This window comes from Labrus bergylta, chromosome 10, assembly GCF_963930695.1.
Source record: "Labrus bergylta chromosome 10, fLabBer1.1, whole genome shotgun sequence".
NCBI classification, from domain to species: Eukaryota; Metazoa; Chordata; class Actinopteri; order Labriformes; family Labridae; genus Labrus; species Labrus bergylta.
In genome coordinates, this window is record NC_089204.1 from 17,083,639 (window position 1) to 17,106,914 (window position 23,276).

The 23,276-nt window shown below is 37.5% G+C and overlaps 1 protein-coding gene across 1 annotated transcript; it reads left to right on the forward strand.

The window, feature by feature from the left end:
• Window positions 1-8,562: 8,562 nt before the first annotated feature.
• On the forward strand, window positions 8,563-14,393 carry vip (vasoactive intestinal peptide). The gene is made up of 6 exons (XM_020653128.3): window positions 8,563-8,717; window positions 9,647-9,751; window positions 10,319-10,423; window positions 11,511-11,636; window positions 12,036-12,147; window positions 12,842-14,393. Coding segments are annotated over exons 1-6 (459 nt in total). The 5' UTR covers window positions 8,563-8,715; the 3' UTR covers window positions 12,851-14,393.
• Window positions 14,394-23,276: the final 8,883 nt, after the last annotated feature.

Here is a 23,276-nt window from a genome sequence, read left to right on the forward strand (position 1 = left end):
TTGATCTGTACAGGAGGCCGCACACTGCAAACAAGGCCTCCATTAAAGGAACCCCCAGGGATCGAGGGCTCTGATGAGTTTGTGGAGTGTGTGTCTGCGTTTGTGTTTGTGCACTCGTGTGAGGGAAGGGGAAAAAAAAAAGAAGACGATTGGATGTTTGTGTGTTTCTGTATTTGAAATGAAACCCTTGACCTGAGGCGCTAGCTAGCTTCAACACATCAACAGGGATGTATTTGGTAAAAACAGTGGTGACGCATTACATCTGAGGAGGGAGTTATGATGATAGTTGAACTCCAGGGGAAGAATTTATACTAACTAAGAGAAATGTCTGAAATTCAACAGGGATGTATTTGATATTTTGGGTTATGATAACTTTACTTCACAGATGAGGTAATTAAAACAAGCCTCATGACATTTTGTGTCATACAGAGCTCAGGACGTCACTGTCCAAATTAACATAAAAACCAGTTCTTCAGTCGAAAAACGTACCGACATGCCACCTCTAAAGATCTCAAATGAACACACTGTGTTATAATGTGTTAATAATAATAATCTTTATGAAAACAATACATTTTAAATTGGTTCCGAGTTATGGATTATCCATTTCATGACAAATAACAGTTATAAGGTTGGCAGATATAGCCGGTGGTTTAGTCACTTTACAGGCTCGTTGATATCAAACCTGACAATGATGACAGGACTCACTTCCCCTGAAATCTTGATGATGATTTTGTATTTGTTTGTGTCTTTAGGTCAATTTGAAAAAAATACAAAATAAAACAAAAAAGGTTGAGCTATAAAGTTCATTTTTTACCTTTAAAACAGCAGCTCACAAAACAAGCTCTATCAGGGTCTATTTAGTGGCTGCTCCTTTTACGATTTAAATCAGCCTGAGCGTAATACTGAGAGGGAGACCATTTGGGAGTTTTTTTGAAAAACTTCTGGCTACATGCAACCATCACTAGCTTTTGCATTTGAATAACAAATACTTTTAACTCAGACTGAATCAAAATGGAAAATTTAACAGCTACGACTATCACAGCGACAGAAGCTAATAACGTCTGAGTCGTTTATCTCTTCGCTTTAGAATGCTTTAAACTCTAATAGCTTCAACTTTCAGTGCTAAGACTAGCTAACCAAAACCATCTTCATACTTCAGCTGACATAAGCCTGATGTTATGATTTGTTCTCAGAGCTAAAAAAAAAAAAAAAATACGAAGTTACCAGTTGCGTTTGTCACATTCAACCTAAGCAATAACACTACACAGTGAAAAGGGCAAGACCTGTATGTCCAGTAAAAGCTATTATCCAGGACATCTGTGAGGAAGTCATGTACGCATGATTGAGTTTAAAACACATCATTTTCATTACTGCACTAATATTGATCATTTCCCAAATTCTGTCTAGCTGTGTTGACCACTTGCCTTCATTTTCTTGTCAGAATGCAGCCAGTCTCCTGCTGCAGTAAACCAGGTTTAGCTGTCAGGGGAGTTTAGCTGTAATTTACGAGGATAATCTCCTCTGTTTGCGGATGGCAATCCATCACAAAACCCAACTGGGCCCACAGTGAGCCAGGAGGCAAGGACTCTTCCCCCTTGGGTGTTTCAGAAACCTGTTTGACAAAGGCACCTGTGACGACATTTTAGATGAGTGTAAAGGACTATCATTTGTCTGTGCAGGGATGTCATGATAATGTCATCTTCATACAACCACTGTGTGTATGATGGTCATCTCCTCCCACTGCTCGGAAGAGAAGTTACTCATTCTGTTACATGAAGTGATGCAGGCGCCGTGATCGTACACATAAATGACTTCTGGACACATTTTTTTTTTTTTATCTGAGTAAAGCAGACATTCTTGGAACAAGGAGTACCCATCATTGTAGGCCACTTTAATGAATCTTCAATGGTGTTCATTTAAACAAAAAAGGACGTACTAGAGAAGACCAATGTGTCTTTATTGTGATAGATTATCTCATTACTACGAGTCAATTTGCAATTTGATATCTCAAGATGACAAGATCAAGTTATTACCTTGAGATGATAATATTATCAACCCATGGTCTTAAAATTATAGCATTTAAAAAAAAAGTGCAAACACAACTAAGGTGGGCTGAGCTGATGTTGTGAACGCAACAGGTAATATGGTTCAATGATTAGAACTCTTTCAGCAGCCGTTATGTTCTTTTCCAATCTATCGTTTATACTATGAATATAGCCAATCACATGCAGCGTTGATGTCAAAGGCAAAAACTGTCACCATGGTGACAGACTCTGATGCTTCATCTGCCGTCTTGGACATGTTGTGAACATTACGCTGGGGCTGCTGTGTCCTTTTTACAAGGTCTTGCTTCCTGAGACCCTCCCTATTTAGACTTGGAAAATCTCTGCCTGCGGGGGACATGTGTAAAGAGCAACTCAGGAAGATTTCCGGGGCTAAGGCTGTCTTGAAAACTTAAAAAACAATTCAGGAGTGTATGTGTGAGAACTTTTTTAATCTAAAGATTTAATCTCGTTGAGCATTGCAGAGGTGTAATGGGCTCTCCTGATTCCTTTAAATCAAAATCAAAGTTCCAATTTGAGCCAAGTTTTGAACTGCTACTGTTACTGTTACTATTTTTAATTTCTCTGTATGCACTTTCACTCTCTGTTCTTCTTTTACTCACTCTCCTGTCAAGTCTTGTGTTTGGTTTCCATCTGTCTCCTTCTGATCTTAGTAACTTTGATTCTATATTTACACCAGCCTCAAACATCCATTATATGTATACATTCGCATGCACATGCACATGCACATGCACAGACAAACACAAACACACACACACACACACACACACACACACACACACACACACACACACACACCGCGACATATAGGAGAGAAAGTAAGAGACAGTGACTGAGAGAGACCCCTGTGAGTCCCGGCAGGCTGCCATCAGAGTCGTCACTCTGCGGTCCGTTAATTGGATAATGTGGTGCAGAGGGGGTACTCAGCAAGCCAGGGGATTCCCCTCATCACACTGACTGCTGGGAGAGTCGTGATGCACAGACCCAAGATGTGAAGTGTCTCATAACAGAGACGTGAGCCATTTTGACTGTCAAAAACGTTCGTCTGGTGATCTTCACAACTTCCATATTTTTTATTTACTTATACGTTCATGATCCAAGTCTGCAATAACAATGAAATAAATCTGTGAAGGTAGATATGAAAGTGATTATATTAGATTTAATTAGATTGCTTATTTTTAAAGCCCAAGGACCTGGCTGCGTCGGATGTCCAAGCAGGGAATGTCAGCCTAAACAGTCTTCTAGCCCTCGCTCTGCCTTCCCTGTTCTCCTTCTAGCATCTCTCTGCAGACTCTCCTCACTGTCTTCTCCCTTTTCTCATTTCCTGGTTGGGATGGGGGGGGTTTCTTTTCTGGAATTTACTATAACCAAGTCACTGTAAAAAAAATTACTGTACATTTAAAAAAAAAAATAATAATTAAACACATCTAATAAGAATACAATATGGTGTACTACAGTAGTTGTTTAAGAATACCTACTGTGACAAATACAACAAAAGCTCACAGTGACATGCATTTGTGAGTGAAGAAAACAGAATTATGTAAATTTATAATATAGGAATCCCTTTTGAGAGGAGTCATCATGCTTAACACATATTCTTGGTACTTAACATTTTTTAAACATACTTTTACCTTAATAACAGTTGAACTCATGATAACCTCTTACTTTGGACCGTTGCACTTTCACTCTTCCTTCAGATGTAGTTGAAATTATTGCAATCAAAGTGAAGCAGTGGACCCTAAAGTAAAAGTATGGAGTAAACAGAAAAATATGAGTAGTGAAAGTAAAAGAGTATCGGTACTTGTTGTTGAACTTGTGTGATGTGTGGTGTAGCAGTAAAAGTAAATCTTTGATTTAGGCTTTATGGTCTTTATATCTTTCGACTTTGTTTTGTTATTTCAGTGAATTTTTGCCTACATTCCCCACAATGCAAAGCAGTGTATACCGATGAATAAGGTGTGTTGTGCTAAATGATGGAGCATCAGCTTGCTAGCATCAAACAAAGATGTAAAACAAACTTATGTCTGACTCCCCCTGTTAGATATTTCAAATGATTTGTCCTCAGCACTAACTTACACTAACTCAGGTGACATCACCTGAGGCAGTTTGTCAGACTTCTTTTTACTAATTTCAACATGCATTCTGTCACATTTTTAAGCAGAGCATTGGCAGCGGAAGTTAAATTTAAAAAAAAAACATTACACTGTTGTCTTCTGTCCTCCGTGTCATCCTGCGTACAGAGGCTAGTCGGCCTGTGACTCGTCCATAGGCACGTTTTCCTCCGTACATTCCATCAACATAATGTCGCTGATGTTTCCTCCATCAGCTTCCTCTTCCTGCAGGGATCTGTCTCCAATCACTGCTGTCAATTAGACCAGCTCCTTCTCCCATGGACTTCTGCCTAATCTACTTTCTCTCTCGACTGATCACATTAAGGTTCATATGGTGCCATCATGGTTAAGATGAGGCAGAAGGAGGAGGTAGAGGAGGAGAAGATGGGGCATCTGCTGTTGGGGAGGAGATATCAAGAGGCCTGAGAGGCTGTTGTCACGATGTAGTGGTAAAAGACAGTTTTGATCTTTGTCAGGTACACAACCACAACATGAAAGAAAAATAGCAATAAAACATTTATTTTTTTTTTTCTTCTCAGAAATTGCTCCCACCCTATAAAAACTTGTTCGGCTCATCATATGTTTCTGACTTTTTTAACTTGACAGATACTTGCAACTGTGCTCCCTAAAATGTATCCACTTCTATTTTAGTCTATGAAAGAATATAACCTGTTGATTTTTATGAGATGACCCTTTAAAGATAATGGCCGCAGCCGTAAGCAAAAAATTTCCAATCTGATTGTCCCATTATATTCAAATTTAGTTAGATGAGAATTTGGCATTGCAATATGGTTCCAAAAAATTAAGTTGATTCTTCTTCTTTTTTTTTTTTTTTTTGTTAAATAAGCTCATCAATTTATAATTTAAAGCTCCAGTGAGGAACTTTGGGGTTGTGTCCATTTTGCGACCCCTTGTGGACAAAGTTGTTCCTCTCAACTCTTGGATGATCTTGTTCTGTGCATGTGTGAATTGTGTAATTATCCTACTTCCTTTTAACAGTCTAGCGTACAGTGTGGAGCGCTGGGAATATTTTCTGTGGAAAATGTAAACAAGGCATGTTTTGGGTTGTTGCTTTTCCCCTCCTCTGACACCTATACCCCAAGGTTACCCCAGTTACAGGCATACAATTAAAAATATAGAAATATCAAATTTGATCTCCGATGATCTCTTTTGCTTTTATAGTATAGTATATCAGTGATATTATCAGCCTGTATCATAACCAGCTAAAAACTCTTAAGTCCTATTAAACGTTTGTGTGATATTCCCTCATTATTAACCTTTGACTTCTTGATCTATGGCTTATGCAATGTTTTGGGACGTCCCAGTAACCAGCAGCTCCGAACAAGTTTATCCTCTAATCCTGTCAACTAGTGGAGGTTTGTGCCTCCTGGTTTAAGGCACCTAAAGCAGTGCCTACCAAGTGGCCAAAATGTCAACCCAAACTGATTATTTTTTTAAAGTAAATATTGTTATTTTATTTGTTTATGCTAAGATCGAATAATTTTTTTTTTGTGCCATTTGGATATTTATTTCCTATCCCAAACTGTAACTATGTTACCACAAATTAGTGCTTATCTCCAACTAGTAGACAATGGTATTTAATTTAAATCTTCATTATAGCTGAAACACATTTTGAAGATTTATTTTTGGGCTTTTTGTGCCTTTAATGGAGAAACAGGACAGTGGATAGCGTTTGAAATCAGGGAGAGAGAGAGTGGGGAATGACATGCGGGAAAGGAACCACAAGGATTTGAACCTGGGCTGCCCGTGAGGAGTTTTAAGCGATTATGAAACAGACTTAAATCAATGCTGATGCCTCTTTGTGAGCAACAAAGCAAATAAGACCATCAGAGAGATTATTTCTATATAGTCATTTTACAGCCTGTGTTTACGTTTTCCACATAAAGATTCACAGTCAGTACTACCTATGTGAGTTTAAAGACAGTTTATCAGAAAACACTTCTTATGCATGTAAGATCAACAAAAGATGATATGTGTCGCTTTGTCCAGAGGGTGCACTGATAATGACACGCAATGACAGTTCCTCACTGTAGCTTGAACCCACATACTGTATAAATGACATATAACAAGTATGTTGAGACTTCATGACAAATACAAAATGCAGTTTAGAGCTGATAGCTGATTGCATTTGATTTAACATCAATATCATAATCATCCTCTTCTATGAACACCTAGAGTGGCTCTGCAGTCTCCCGTTTTTTCTCTCTTTAAGCCACATCCAAGCCAGCCATCTTTCCCTGCAGTGAAATGGGCTAAATGGTTCACACACATTAAGATGGATGGTTGAAAGATGGATGGATGAATGGATGGATGGATGAGGCACCAGCCAACGTCACGACTAATTCACTGTGCCATTCCAGTGCAGCAAATCAGACTCATCAGGGACACTGTGGGTGGATTCAGAAACACTTCAGTCCTGTTTGACGTTTGTTTGTTAAAGCCCGGCACTACCTGAAATAGAAAACATAAAGGTTCAGTATCTTTGAAACACCCCCTATAATGTTTTTGAAATTGTCTGGTAATCTGCAAGATCCTTGTGTTTTTGTTCAGTCTTCAGTGCTCAGGGCTTACTTATAAACCAGTGGATATAAATGGCTCCAGTGGGATTTTAGTAACATTGTTGTGGAATTAAGTATTAGTGTCATGAGAGGACAATGCAAAAGCTAAAAAAAGACAATGTTTAAAGCTTAAAATTATGCTTGGAGACACATCTCATTCCATCTGTGAAAACATGTTTTTATGACAGAAATCAGGGCCAATTAAAGTTGTGTCCAGGAGCTGAAGTCGATCTATGTTTACCTTTGGTCCTCTGAGGAAAAAAAAACAAAATCTGTGGTCATGGTTTTTGGTTCTTTGGTCAATGAAAAGTGTCTAAAGTTCATCATGTGTTTGAGTCTCCACTTTTTAGAAATGCTCTTCAAAGCCAACCTAGACTATCTTATTGAAGAACAATTCAAATTGGGTTGGTATTTGGTGCATCAAAAGTGAAATGATCAACAACATACTGTACACTTCCACTTCATATTTGTCACTATAAATAATTGACTATGTTTCCATGACAAATAATGACCTGCATCCAAGTGTTGACTGGAAACAGGGAAAGCTGATTTGTTTTGAATTGGTTTGAACTCATTTGTGCCAATAGCAATCAACATGTTAAATAATGATTCTTGAGGATGTTAGAGTTCTGCAATAGCTTCATGGTGTTCTTATCTCTTTCACTAACAGTCGTATGATGCATGTTGGAGTTGGTGGATTATGGGCAATATGGGCAATGTGAAAAATGTTATTTGTGATAGTCATTGGTATCTGCTTCTCTGTTTACATGTTGATCGTCTTTTTCGCCTTGTTCTTTATTTATTTATACTACTACTACTACTACTACTACTACTACTACTACTGAAGCACTTTGAATTGCCTTGTTGTTGAAATGTGCTATATGAATAAACTTGCCTTGCCTTATACTAGAGGAAGCTAAATGTATGCAGCTTTCAAATCCAAGACAAATATCCCTGTGAGGAACTGCATCACATCCCATTGCATCACATCATAATTGTATTTCTCTGGTTTTGAGGGGTGAAAAAAGACAAAAGCTGTCAGTGTTAAATTGTTACTGTTATTTAAACTGATGACTTTGTCTGGGCTGGAACTGCAAAACATTTTGACAGTAAAAACCGACATATCAGAATGAATGCATTTCCTTAAATTATTATCTAACAAAATTAAGATCCAAATGATTTTGTAAGCAAGACACGGTATAACCTTTTATCTGAGAGCCACTAAAGATTTACCATCCCAGGAACCTACAAAGAAATAAACTTTTACAAGGTCACTCACTGCATATCTAAAATACCATATATCTGGTATCATTCAAAGGGTCTCTAAAACTTTTGTTCATGTGATGAGAAATGGTTCTGTTCTTTATGCAACTGGAGATTACATCAGCATGTCTGCAATTTATGGGGTGATGTGTGAAAGAGTAAAGCAGTTCTAATATTATTTTACCCTTTTTTTATTGAGACTTACCTGTTAACATCTTCATTTTTTTGCAGAAACCACCTTCATTTAACTTCTCATTTTCACAAATGTAGCATTCTGATGTGTCTGATTTTAATTTGATCTCTTCCCATGAACCTGAAGCAGCTATAATTGGATAATAGTTCAGGGAAAATGAGTCAACAGCATCAGCCTTTGCATGTAAGTTGGTTATTATTACGATTAGTTCGAAGAATACTTTTCCGTTTTTACCATAGGCCTGTTTGGCTCAGACCGTGAGCAAGACCAGTGACGGAAGCAGAGACCTACTGACGTCTCAGGCCCTTGATTGAATCTGATGTTCCCTACTGCTCCATGAGAAACATCCAGGTGTATAAAATGGGAGCAGACCTGAAGGCAAGGAAGACAGAAACACAAAGAGAGTCAGAAGCATCACAGTGGAGATACAGCAGCTGCTCTAGATCAGGGCTTTGGACAGCGCAGCGGAAAGAGAACGAAGCCGACAACTCCGACAACAAGAGCACATGTAAGATTTTAAATTTACTCCTAAAAAATGTTGTTCTGCTTTTATAGATGGCCCTCCTCGATGGTCTCCGTGTTTGGTCTTTTGGAACCTGCGTTTTTTATTTTTACCAACGCAGTTGTTCGGATGGGTGTTTCAAATTATTATCAAAATTGATATCGATGAAATTACCCCTGTATTATATCTTTTTTTTTTTTTTTTTTTTTGGTCGATGCTGGCAACTGAATCGCACCGTCCCCGCAGTGTAAAACCATGGTTGGTGCTTGTTTTTGACCGTATTGTGCGTAATTACGCATTGGATTCATTTGAGTTATTTTTCCTTCCAGTGTTAAAATTTACCCCCAACGGAGAGATAAGTGAAAGATCAATAACCTGGCACTTCTCTTTTTTCTTAAATTGTAATTTAAGGTTTTTCAAATGTCAAAAGTTGAATTTCCTATACAGCGCTTTCGAGTAAAAAAGAAGTATGAGGGTGGGGGTTGAACTAATTTTAAAGAAGAACACCTTAAAGAGCTTATAGTTAAACATGTTTCGAACATTTTACAGCCTCTGTAGCATAATGATGGTGTCCTTGTCAGCCGCGCGTAATTACGCATCAGATTCCGCTTCTTTCTGTTCTCCTCTGACAAAATTCACAATTACACGATTTTTTTTTCTTCTTTTTTTTACAAGACCGTTTTCCAATTGGCTCGTCTTGGCTAAACTACGGGACTTCTGTCTCTTCTACTTTCCGCTCTAACTCTTTCCTTGACCAATCGACAACTTGTTAGGTCTTGACAGTTACACTTAACCACACGTAAAAACTAACGGTATTTTGAGTCGTACATGTGCTCTGCATTTCGGTCGATAGGCTGATGAGAAATTACACTGAATGCTTGCTGTCTTCATGTTAAGGGCAGAATAATCATTTTCACATCCGTTTCCACCCTCAGGTGTAAAGCGATGTTACAACGAACCGGACCCCATCTGCTTTTCCTAATAGCCCTGTGCAGTGTGTTTTACTCCCGGACTTTGAGTCTGCCATACACATCCATGAGGTAAGAGAAACTGTGATCTGTGAAACTAATGAGAGGAAAAAAATAATCCGGCGCTCCTGTTTTGGTTCATTCAGGTTATTTGACTTTTCATGTCATTACAATTTCAGTGATAATGTAAAAACATTGTCACTGGGTGTTGGTTCATGATGCCTGAGTCAAAGCTAATATATTTCCCTCAACAACGAAATTGATGCTCTAAGCAAGAGCAATTTTGAACATTTCTGTCACATACTTGCCGTGATCTCCCACGACGTCTTCTACTTATTGAACATGATGTGTAAGGCTAGTCGCTTTTCCCCCAATACAGCTCCGTTGTAAGTTTTACGCAAAGCCTGTCTTTAGAGAGTGAAATCAAGAATCAATTTGATGGTAAATGTGCTGACTGAACAGTCTCCGTTTCCATGTTTAGAAGAAATTGAAAACCGTCGCACTATCCAATGTAGACCATCACTGGCATCATTTTGGAACTTCTGCCAAACCTTTAGATGTTTTTATCCGCGTTATTTTGTGTATTATTTTATCAAATGCGACCAGATACTCACGTTGTCTTCTTGTGGTGCTGCGCAGACCGTCGAGACACGCAGACGGTCTGTTCACCAGTGGATACAGCAAACTGCTCGGACAGCTGTCAGCGCGGAGGTATCTGGAGTCTCTGATCGGAAAACGGGTCAGGTAGGGGACCCTTCATTCTAGATCACCCGGGAGACCGGGCACAAAATCAAATCATTTGGTAGAATTTAATAGGGTTGCAGGACAAAGCTTCATGAACTCATTTTCTAATTGAAAAAAAAAACAAAAAGAAAAACCCATAAAGTTTCCCAATTCTTCAATTAAGACGGCAAATACCAAGTCTATTGCCTTAACCGAGAGGACCTGCTTTATTTTCCCCTTAAATCCTGCTTTCACTGATATCAAACATTGCCTTTTTAATCATTGAGGGGGGAGTGATGGACAGCTAAAAGTAGAAGTAAAAAACCGAAGTCTGTAGTTCCAGCATGTCACCGTTATATAGAGGTATAAATGTCATAACAAACAAACTGTCCATGTAAATGTTGTTTTGCTGAATGCAAAGGCTACAGCTGACAAAATGACAAAGAAGTATACTTCAAGTGTTGCATAGTTGTGAAGAAATCATTTTATTTTGGACTTGCATCTTTTTTTTCCTGTTTATGTTTTCATCAAAAAACATAATTGAGAAAAACTCAACAAAATTTGTGACAAGATTAATGAAATTCATTCAACAACAAAAAAGAAATGAAAAGTTTGAATCTATTTGCCAAATTTTCACCATTGGTATCTGATATATATATATATATATATATATATATAGAATGAAGTCCTATACTGTTAATTAACATAAACAATTGTTCATAGCATGACTGCATTATCTTTTCTTAGCAATGTTTTTGTAAAATAAAAACATAAAAAAGTAGAAGACCACACACCATGTTCACTCTTTCATAAAGAGATTAATGCTTGCAGTTTAACACGAACAGACCTTTTGACATTTGCAATGAAAGACTGGACCTGCCTGATGATGTGTTTTTTTTTTAATTGACTAAACCTTTTTAAAGGTTAATTTATGCCATAACTGGTTCAGTACATGTTAAGAGCTGGGGGGGGAGGGGATTCACTAACACAGATAGAGAATAAAGACACCATGGATCATAGATCCTGAGTTACAGTGACGTTAAACTAAATAAAATAAAATAAAAAATAAAAAACCTTCATGTATCTCTTTGTTCCATTTTTAACACAGTGACGAGCTGATGGATGAGCCAGTGAAGCGCCACTCAGACGCCATCTTTACAGACAATTACAGCCGCTTCCGCAAACAGATGGCCGTCAAGAAGTACCTCAACTCAGTGTTGACAGGAAAGAGAAGGTATGTATTTGTTGTGTCTTCCTTCACTTGTTTATCCTTGCTTCTTTCTCCCTCAAGCTGAATGTATCGATATATCACTCCTGGAGTTATTGAATTCCCCACAGAACTGAAATAGTAAGCAAAAAATGGGATCGTTTGGCAATATTGAAAAGCTTTCTTCATTTATAAAAATAATCTCTTGAGGGAAATGATTGTTTTGATAAGTAAAGCTATAATAATATACCAAAAACAGACAGAGGTATAGTAATATCATCATTTTCAAATAGACATTTGTACATTTTATATTTTTCTTCGAACTAGGATTTAAAGTATAGCGACCCTTTTTCAAACAAAAAAAATGTAGACAGTTAAAGGTTACTGCCTTGTCTCTCCATATTCACACCAAACCTTCACACACAGCCTAGAAGATCCTGTAGCCAGTGACCCAGAGGACTCCATGGATGAACCCAACACCTTCCAGGACAGCTACAGTGACATCAACGTAGACCATCTCCTAAACAACTTTCAATTGGTAGGAACAAACACACAGAAAAAAAAGGTGTACTCTTATTCAATCGTAGCTCTTATTAACAAAATGCATTCCATAGACATCAAAACGTACCTTAATGCTCCTGTTAAGAGTTTTATGCTGGTCATGAAACTGACTGAAAGTGATACTGATGTCTCTTTATGACCTTCTAAAGCTAATGAGACCATCTGCATCAACAATGATACTCTCTATAAGGTTCATTTTGCTTGTAACCACTGCTGGGGGGTAGGTGTCAGGCAAAGTGAGTTACGGCATATACTGTACGCACTGCAGAATCAGACTGTTTACATTTTCCACAGTAAAAATTCTCAGTGAGTGCTACCTGCCAGTTAAAAGACAGTAGGAGGAGATTTTTCATCAGAAATCACTACCTACACATGTACAGGACAAAATAAGCAAAAACTTTTTAAAAAATCAACACCAACCAAAAGTTACTAACAGGAGCGTTAACCTTCTCAACTATTTGCCTGACCCAAATCAAAAATCTGACCATACCGAGCCCAATTCATCTTCTAATCCTGAAGCATGTTGAAGTAATGACAAGCCAAAAGCACAATATTCTTATATGTCAATGGCTAGAAGGGACATAGAGTAGAATACAATATAGCTTTGTCAAATTGGAGTTGTTTTATATGACTAACCCTCCTCTCTGTCCATTTTCTCTTGTGTTTTGCAGCCACTTTGAGGAGAGCTCTGCACTCGAGTGAATACCTCAAGTCATCCTCATGAAACCGTCCATTCCAAAAACAACACGATGTTAATCCAAAGGACATTTGAAGACAAAACCAACCTGATGATGTGTTCTCTATCTATTCATACACTCAGTACATGTTTACACTGTATATATGCAGAATATACTGTATATACAATACGTAAAGAAGGTTCTGGCCAAAGTCTCTTCAGGCCACTCTGCATGACATGTGTGTCCATGCTTATTAAGTGTTTTACAACAACCAGCAACAGAGAAGTAACAATTCCACTTCAACACCACTGTTGTTGTTTCATTGACTTTCAATAGAACATTTCTCCCCTAGTAACTTTATGAGAAACCAATGCAAAATTTAAGTGGAACTTGTCCTTTCACCTTTCAGAAAAATAATTGACCCATTGAATGTTATTAGAACAGCATTCAGTTGCGATAGATTACCTTTCCCATAGATTTTTGTTGAACCTACGCTACCTTGGCTTTGACTTACCAACACTGGTTTATTTTTAACTCATTTGCCATGTTTTGTTGCAACAGAAGATTTTCATTTATTTTTCCTTATCACCCATAAATTGTAGGTGAACTATGTTCCATTAACTTCTCTTGAAACATCTCGCTCATTGAAAGTCAATTGAACAGCATTGACTTTTATTATCCCATTAATTAGTAGTCGGTCTAGTGTCCATTTGTGTCCAGAAAAAAAAAAATTCAATTCACTTTGAATTAAAATCTGTTTGATCCAATTCTCACCAGTGTTTCAATAAGTGTCAATAGAGCATATGTACTATTAATTATTTACTTCAACCATTCACTCTCAGTTAAATAATTGTTGATATACTAGATTTTTATTCTTGTCATGTTTTATCCAAACTGAAAATAATAGAACAACTGCTCCATCAAATAAAAGGTAATTCATGCCGTTAACTTCCGGTCAAAATCCAGTCACTATCAATAATCCAAACTGGATGTTTTTTATTTTATTTAATCCACCCTTTCCACAATCCTTTATCTTAGCTTAAAGTAAAAAAAAAAAAAACAGACACTTTAAATTGGACATATGTTGATTGGACCATGATTGATTAAAATAATGATATCAAAGTTATATTGACTCATTTACCTTAAATAAAACAACACATCTATGAAACTACAATGAAACATTTGATTAATCTTGTTTCAATTTCAATATATTTTGTTCTATATCACAAGGGACAGCACATTAGGACAAGTTTTAACATCATCTGTTGTTTTAAAATCAAATGAAAGGTTGTTGTATACATTTTCAATGGTGCAACCATGAGCTAAGTTTTTATTGAATTGTTTTAGAGAATCCAATCTTGGTTGTTTGATGATAAAAATGTAAAGGAGGAACACATTTTGAATGGAAACAAATGCATATAATCACTTTATACTATCCAACATGTAGAGCAAAGATGTTATAACTGAGCATAGACCTGCCTTTAGTGCATATAGTGATGTACACCAGTCACCAAATAAAAGATATTGTTTTATTTTTCAAAGCTGAGTCTTTTGTCTGGCTGATTGTTTGATGGTGGACATTTTAGCACATGAGACTGTTGTTGTTTAAATATTATCATGTATGACAGCATGAATATTACTTGGCTGATGGCCTTTTCAGTGTAGTTAAATAGCCCTTTAAAAGAGAAGGAAAATTCCTATATTAAACAAATGCATCAACTGCAATATCTACATGTACAGACTTGGTTTTATTAATAGCTACATAACTTTCCCCCATCCTTTTATACACCTTACGATGACATTTCAGACTGTTTCCAATCAATTTAATTTGAGAATTTATTTTTTACATAGTGATTTTTTTTTTAACTTAACTCTTAAAAAAACATTTTTGACACAAGAAATTGAAACAAGGAAGAAATAAGGAGCAATAGTAGAAAATAACCAAGTCATGTGACTCTTGAACTTCAGGACCACGGACAGTGACACTTTGCCAACAGGTGGATATTTGCCTTATTTAAAGTCAGTTTGGTAGGTTTTTGTGTCTATTTTGTGTTTTGAATTACTCATCATGAGGTCATCTATTACATGTCTACTCAAGTGAACCGATGAAGAGTCTATAAGAAAGACTTTCTTCACCATTATTTTGTTGATCTCCATACTACAAGGGTTGCTGGGGTTTTTTGACCTCCAAAAGCTGTCCACTCAAAGTGGATTAAAATATTGATACTTTCAAACCTGCTTGCGATAAAGGGAAGCCAAAATGACCTTGGGGGTTGCAACTGTTGCAGGGTTGTGATGCTTCATGATGCCCAGTCGGACGGCTTCAATGTGGATTTCACTTCTCCAAATAAGAAAGCAAGTCCAGAGAGAGCTGGTCAGTGTCTTTGTTTTTTCTATCTTAAGAGGTTAAAGGACTAAAAACACTTCCATGATGACGAACATTTGGTTCAGCTCAGAGATACAGTTGATGAAAAAAGACATGAAAAACATTACTGTTATGGATTCACGACTCTGAGTTGCCGAGAAAGAAGAGGGAAGTCAAAAGTCAAAAGGAGCATTGAAACAACCTAGTGCACAGACTTTTTTCTTTCATTGGTATTTTCTGACTACAAGAAAATAGAGAGTATTTGAACCATTTTGTCCCTCAGCAGTCTTACAATCAGTACCTTATTGCAGACATGATGTCACAGTAAACCTTTGATTCCTACAGGCGGCCTTCACAGATTATTTTTCACGAGGTCACGCTGGATGCTGCTAATGGACATATGTGTGAAATCTGAAAGTTAAAAAGCAGCCATGCTCTCAGTCATGTTGTCATACTTCTCACCATTAAGACACTTGTTAGTTATCAAACTGTGAGTATCCACAGCTCTGTAATGGCTCCCGCTGTAGGAGGAAATGTTTATCAGAGACATGTGATTAAAAGAAGTAGAAGTGCAAATGGACTGTGCATTTTCGCTCTGATGTTCACTATTTTTCTGTCAATATAAAAGGGCCTCTTGTGTTCTCTCTTAAATAGCTTCTTGTGTGTCCTGCAGACGAGCATCATGAGTGTCATTTCATGATGAAAAAGTGCAGAGTTTCTTGTTTTATTTTGTAGTTTTTTCCCTCCTGTATTTCATACACAGTTTTACTTCCTGTCCTTGTGTGTTTTCCCTCCAGTTTGACTGCACTCATCCGTTAACCTATTTCTCGTTTCTCACACCTGTGTTTGATTTCCCCCAGTGCTTTTACTCTCTGTGTTCCCTCCCTTCTGCGTCAGTTTGTCCCAAGTCACCCGCTCTGTGTTACGCCTGGATTTCTGTTGTCTTACCAGTTTTTCCCCCTGGGTCTATGTGTTTAATTGAATTTTGTGTTTTTCCTTATAAATGGACATTTTGGTTTGTACTCAGTAAACTGTAAGCTATTTTTTGATTAAATTACTTTTTGTTAATCTGCAACTCATCCTTGTTGTTCTACCACTGTGACACCATTAGTTAACCCAACTCCAGGGTTTAGACCTTTTTTCTGACAGCAAAAGAGGTTTGATTTATAGATGTTTTTATTAGACTTGACATTTCTCATTGCTAACTTAAAAAACTCAATCATGCTAAGAAAGATGTAAACGATTTCCTCATTGATTTAGCCTTTTATTTTTGTAATATGCATACCAAGCCTAGTCTTAACATGACGCTTTCTCTACTTTATTCTGTAAGAGGGGGGCAATGTGTACATTTTTGGGAGGAATTAGAGTTAAACATAAATACGGGGCGCCCCCTGTGTGCAGCCCCACTCTCGCTGACATCTCTTTATTAATGTCCTGGTAATGCATGTGTGTGTATGTCACTTCTTTGTGTGTAGGTATCATGTCTGTCAATAACAGATTGTAAACACAAATTCCCCTTGGGGGATTAATTAGGATGTAAGTGAAGTTTGATATTTTTTTCACATTTTTTACAAATTTGTCGATATCATTTTAACTGTTTGAGCTACTTCTCAAATGCAGAAATAAACATTTTCATCCGTTTTTTCCCAAACGCCGCGTGATTAAACAAGTAAGTGGTAGAAGGCATTTCAGTTAAATCTATCATTCCGGGGTTACTAGGGTTTCCCCAGATGACTAAAGTGATAAGTTAATGTTAAATTGCTCACTCTCTCTCCTTTGTGACTCACTCTGTTTGCATGTATCAAAATGGCAGCGGAAATTTGACTCATAAATGTCATAAGCAATGTTACCTGCAGGGCTAGACCCAGATCGGACAATCTTAAAATTAAAAACCAGGATCTCTCACTCTGTGGATTACAGACTTGGAGAACTTTGCTGAGTCAGAATTAGCTCACATTATTATCGCAGTTTGCAATCATAGTGGTAAATCAACCACAGAAAGCCAACTATGTGGCTCTGTAAGGCTGTGCTTTACTACTAGGTCAGAAGAATTATGTTCCAAGTTGATTGGAATTAATTGGTCAACTCTTATAGTTGATCTGAATGGTTTGTTTATCCTTCATCTGTTAAGCTTGTGGTGGATTGTACTTACACATTTAAGTACGTATTTTGGCCACAGTACATTACATCAACATTCAACAGGCCTCACAGAAAAAATGCATGATGTTCAAAATGATAGTTTAGAAAGCCAGTGTGCCAAAGTTTGCTAAATGGCTCTGAAATAGATTATGGTAAAGTCAAATAGTTCTGAAGTAATTTGTTTGGGAAGGGAGTAAAACTTTGATCTTTTATTGGCCGCATCGAAAAGGTAATATAATCACCAAAATTCAAAGTAGACACTAGGTTAGGTTGGGGCACTTAGTGCAAAGACAAAGAATCAGTAGCCCAGGAAGAAAGAACAACTGATCAAATGGAAGATGACAAGGGAAACCAATCGCAGACCATCACAAAGTTTAGAACTTTTTTTTTTTTTTTTTAATTGAACAAGGGGCTTTAAATCTTAAAGTGGACAGGGGCAGGAGGAGGACACCTCACAAAGACTACCTGGGGGCTGGACATTGGCAGGGAGGAGAAAATCCATGGGGAGAAAAACCTAAGTTGGAAAGAATGGTGGCTGAACTGAGAACTTGAAGAAAACCTTTAGGGGTTATGATTGCAGCTCAGCAGGACCTGCAAACTACTGAGCTGCCAACTAGGACACTTGCAAGATAGGAGGTACAGTTAAAATAAATCGACCCTGAGCAGACATTAACACAGCTGGAAACAGATACAGGCAGTAAGTGAACTATAACAAACATGAAAAGAGGTGAATAATACAAATGAACACAAATTAAAAACTTCAAACATGACTCAAAAACGAAACACATAACTGGAGGGAAAGATGAGACATGACAGTGCATTCTCCGTTTTAAATTAGCCCTGGCTTAAAATAAAAGAAATCCTACTTTCGGTCTTATTTGCTCCAATTGACATTGGTTTTGGTGGGGAGAGGATTCTTGGAAATTTTATGAAATGTATGCATTAATACATTTTAATAGGTATAAAACATGTATGAAATATCAACCATTGATTATATTTCTGGATTTTAAATAATTTAATGCAGAACAAAATTAAATATGAGTCTGAAACAAAAAAGATTTCATTAATATTATGAGAGGGAGATTTGGATGTAATTGTTCTAAAAAAATCAAGATGTAGAGCCAGACAGTTGTACACTGTGCATATTTTAGTTTACTTTTACTTCAATTAGACACATTTTCTGTTCTGGTCCTTTTTCATGTGTTTTTAACATGTGTTTTTCAGCTTCTGGGTGACTTTTCACTGGCTTGCCCCATGAGTTCAGGCACATTTGTCATCATAACATTCAACTCCTTTCAATATGTGTAATTTTATGTTAGCAAGCTGCTGTAGACATATCTTTGTATGTGCGTGTCTATATAAATGCTTTGTGTGTGTGTGTGTGTGTGTGTGTGTGTGTGTGTGTGTGTGTGTGTGTGTGTCCACTCTCCAGGACATTTGTGATTACTGGCTGCTTGGTGGAGAGGCTTCACTCATTAACTCTGATCACTGCTGATCTTAATGGACCAAACAGAGCAAAAATAGACAGAGCGAGAGAGAGAGAGAGAGAGAGAGAGAGAGAGAGGGCTGCAGCCTTTTAACACCAACTACTGTGTTTATGCCTGTGTGTGTATGTGTACATCTGTTGTGTGCATGTGTGTTCCTGCTCTTCCACGCTTCATTGAAAGACTCAAATACCTCCTCGGCCAACACCCTTTTCATTACATCTACAGATATGACTCATAAATCCAATTTAACTTCTTTATGTATGCCTTGTGTTTATATTCAATCACCAAAAGTCATCACTACAGAATATATTTAAAGAAATTAAATCATAAACAATATTACCCAATATCAAGTTAGATGCTTTTGGGAGTTAACGTCATGTTTTTTTTTTTTAAGGTTGCCTTTATCTTTTTTTGTCAACTTGGTGTACCTCAGATTTGAAGTACAATTCACTCTCTGGCCTGGGAGTCAAAAGCCAGTCCAAAGTTTATCTGTCAGCATAAACTAGTTAATAACAATTAATAAGCAATAAAAAAGGCTCCTCCTTACTTAAACTCTCTCATCCAGGTCTACACTCCCTCCAGCCCACTACACTCTGCCAATGAAAGGCGTCTGATCCAACCTTCACAACAGGGTCCTAAGACGCTAAGTAGACTCTTCTCCTCTGTCGCCCCCTGGTGGTGGAACGAACTACCAAACTCCAATCGATCTGCAGAGTCCCTCTGCACCTTTAAGAAAAAGCTAAAGATCCAGCTCTTTCATTAATATCTACGACCGTAATGATGATGATGATGATGATAACGATGGTCTAAATATTATTGATGATGATGATGGTAATGATGATGGTTTTGTTGATAACGGCGACTTTTAAAATGGTTCCTATACTGATTAGAGCTCTCAAGAACTGCCGTCAATGTTGTGCTTTGCCTCTGTGCAATGCCTGTCAGCACCTGTGTGTCCAATCGAACTCACAGCTGATCGTTTGCTCTTACTGACATTGTTCCCTTTTTCTAGAACTTCTTTTTCTAGAATTGTAGAATTGATAAAGGTCTGGAAATAATGCATTCATTTTTAACGTGATTAATCACATGCTATTTTATCCCTTTAAGCACACTGTAGATAAGCCTCCCTGGTGTCTTCCTATAGTCACAGTGATGAAAAAACAACACTTCTGCATCTTTAATTGTCTCAGAAATCTTCTATACAGCTCAGTTGAAGAGTCAAAAGTAATATCCACCTCATGGCATCAAACATTTGACTTTTTTACTGTTCCCTTTAGCTGCTTTCATTTAGTTTTTGATGCGTAACCAGTTTCCTTTTCCGTGATTCAGTTAATGTTGTTATCTTTGATCTACAAGAAAGACCTTACCTAATTTCAAATTAAAAGCACGGTTGACTATAAACTACAAGCAAAATAGTTCTCAGTTTAAGACAATACAAAACTTCAAAATAAAAGCCTAACAATTTCAACATATATCCATAATCCAATCCAGTGATTTTAACCAAATTTAGGTAGTCTTGCTTTTAAAATCAACCTCACATATAATTTTTCTTTGAACAAGACGCTCGATGTTGCTGGAAGGAGAAAGAAGAAAGAAAGGGAGCCACCAATGGATTTCCAAACAGCCAATAATCTGCTAACCTTATCCCTGCACAGTGGTCTTCTTCTCACATTTTATTATGTCTTCTGAAGAGTAAAAACACAAAGTCATTAGCCAGGCTTCATTTATTCCCTCAGTTGGATTTGATTCACTTCCTGTATCACTCACATTATGCTGCAGTGCTGTCTGCTGACAGATTTGTTTACAGTTCAGCTTTGGTGGCATACGGCTGATTGACATGTGGAAGTCACTGTGCATCAACATCATCAACCTGAAAAACAAACACACGCTGCTCTTGCTTGTTGTTTTCCCCCGTCATACACCAAAGCCCCTCCTCTGTCCTCTGGCTCAAATGAGCTATTTATGCAAGAAAGAAAGAAAGAAAGAGAGAGACAAACAAAAAAGGACTTAAGGAAATAATGATTCTCAGAGAATAGTTTCAGGAAAGCAGAAAAAAGACAGACATGGAATAACGTACATTAAAAAACAGACTTTCTTGCCTGTTCTTGAAATAAATGAAGTAGCTGTTAAGAATTTTCATTTTCACTCAATTATTTGTGTGAGTCAGTGGACAAATGTGGTGTGAAGAGTCTGGCAAGTTTATAATAGCTTGTTTTAGCAGGACTGAAAGACAGACTCTTTTTTTTATCGTTTTATTTTTTATTTTTAAGTTGGTTGACAGCATGAATATAGAATACAGGGTTGTGTGTCCATTTTTGTTTGATTTATAAAAATGAACATAATATATGTAAAATAAATATGTAAAAGTTCTGTGAAAAACGTTTATATGGTTGTGTATGTACCTACTTTAGCCAACAGGTAACAGTTCAGGATGCTCATTAATAGTTAATTTCACTGTACTGTTTTGTCGTTATGATTACAAACCAAGAGTGAGATATAGCTTGGTCGAAATGGGAACATGAACAGATGCTTTACTGTGACGTATATTGTTTTTTCCATGGACTGTTCCTACATTGTGTACGGCTTTTTTGGTCTTTGTGCTGGAGATTTCTTCTGACCATCTGATTCTGATGATTCTTTCTGATTGTCGAAGCTGCATACAGTGATGGGTATGAGTATCTCCAATCTTATCGTTATACAACTATCTTATCATTCATGGTCGGTTTACTTTTGTAGGTCACGCAAAGGCATCAGTACAGGTACAAACACAGTCTATGTTACAAACGCACGCACAAACACACATATATGCGTGCGCACACACACACTAAGTTGTTGAAGCTGGCTCTAATGACTTACAATTAGCAGCAGGTCTGATTGGTGATGTGTCTTGGTGCTGCAGTGGATCAATAAATCTGCCAGATAAATGACCTGGAGTTTCTGAGGGAGTGAAAGGCCACAGCACAGACTAATCAGCAGCGACCATACTGCCACAGTGACACAAGCAGCTCTGATGCTTTATAAAGTTCTCCATTTAGATCCCTCAGAGCCACATTCTCTTACATGGGAGATTGTACAGATGCTGCTCTTCTCTCTTTAACTTATCTAGCTTATTCAATGGCTTGATATGTGAACTTTTGAAGCCATTTGGCATGTACTGTGTCTAAAGCAGCGAACATTATTCAATTATTGTACGAGGCATTAAAAAAACTATCACATTTCAACTCTGACATTCAATAGTTAAGGTCCCTTATAATTCAATATTTAATTACTGTGACCATGAAAAGTGCATTGTAACATTGTTCACTTTATCCAAGAAAAGTACAAAAGATAATCGTGTTTGCAAACTTGTACAGAGACATTTTTTAACTTCAGTACTGACACAATGGTGAGATGTTTTTAGCAGTCTTAGAAAAAAAAGTGTAGGTACAAAGATGTTCACTGTTTCTTTTCTTATTTTTGGCACATCAGAATATGGGCCCCTCCTCTTGGGCCCCACTGCAGGGTTAGCATGTAAATTTACTGCAAGCCACCTTGCAATGTAGGTTTGTTATTACAATTGTTGTTATGGAAAAGTCGATAATTTGAAAACTGCCAGTGTTTGTCACCTGCCAAACGTGCACCAGCCTGTCCAACAGAAAGCAGGCCAACTCTGCGTCTGCGAGTGAAAGCCAACACTCGTTTTGGAAAGAGCTTTATCTTTGTGCAGGGTTTCGCCTCACTATGGTTACATTTTCTCTTTCTTTGCAGCTACGTCTGTCTGTGTCCATAACATTGGCCAGTTTCAGTGGTGTTTAATAGCTGAATTTGATGCACTACCAAACTCACCTGCGAGCCATTTTCTTCTTCTACTTGATGCTTTCTGGCGGTTGGCAAACCAAACTTTTTTGGTGCACTACCGCCACCAACTGCTACGGAGTGTGGATCAGGAACTACATCCTAATTTGGAGGGAAAACAAATAAGTAATAACTGATTTCTCTCCATCAAATGTGTTTTTTTTAAAGATATTCAGATAAGATACTACAACACTTGTACCGAGAGTCTCTTTGTAGAATGTCACGTACATCCAATTTCATCTTGATTTCTTTCAACCTCATTGCCAGCTCCCTCCTCTCAGGAGGAAACACATCCACTCCCCGCACAAAAACATCTCAACACATCAAAATACATGCAGAGAGCAGTGTCTCTGCAGAAACAGTCACCACCACCCATGTATTGAACGCCCATAAGTGATGATTGAGCTCCATTACTTTTTGCACAAGTCTTTCATCTTTTTAGGAAAAAGCTACTGACTCTATCTTTAAACTTCAAGTCTACAATGCTCTGAGGTTTACTTTTAGTGATACATTCCAGCCCAGCAGTTTGAATGACATGACAGCACTAGTATTGTACAGAAACAAAGTTCAAAAGGGTAGATATAATATAAACATACAGATAGAA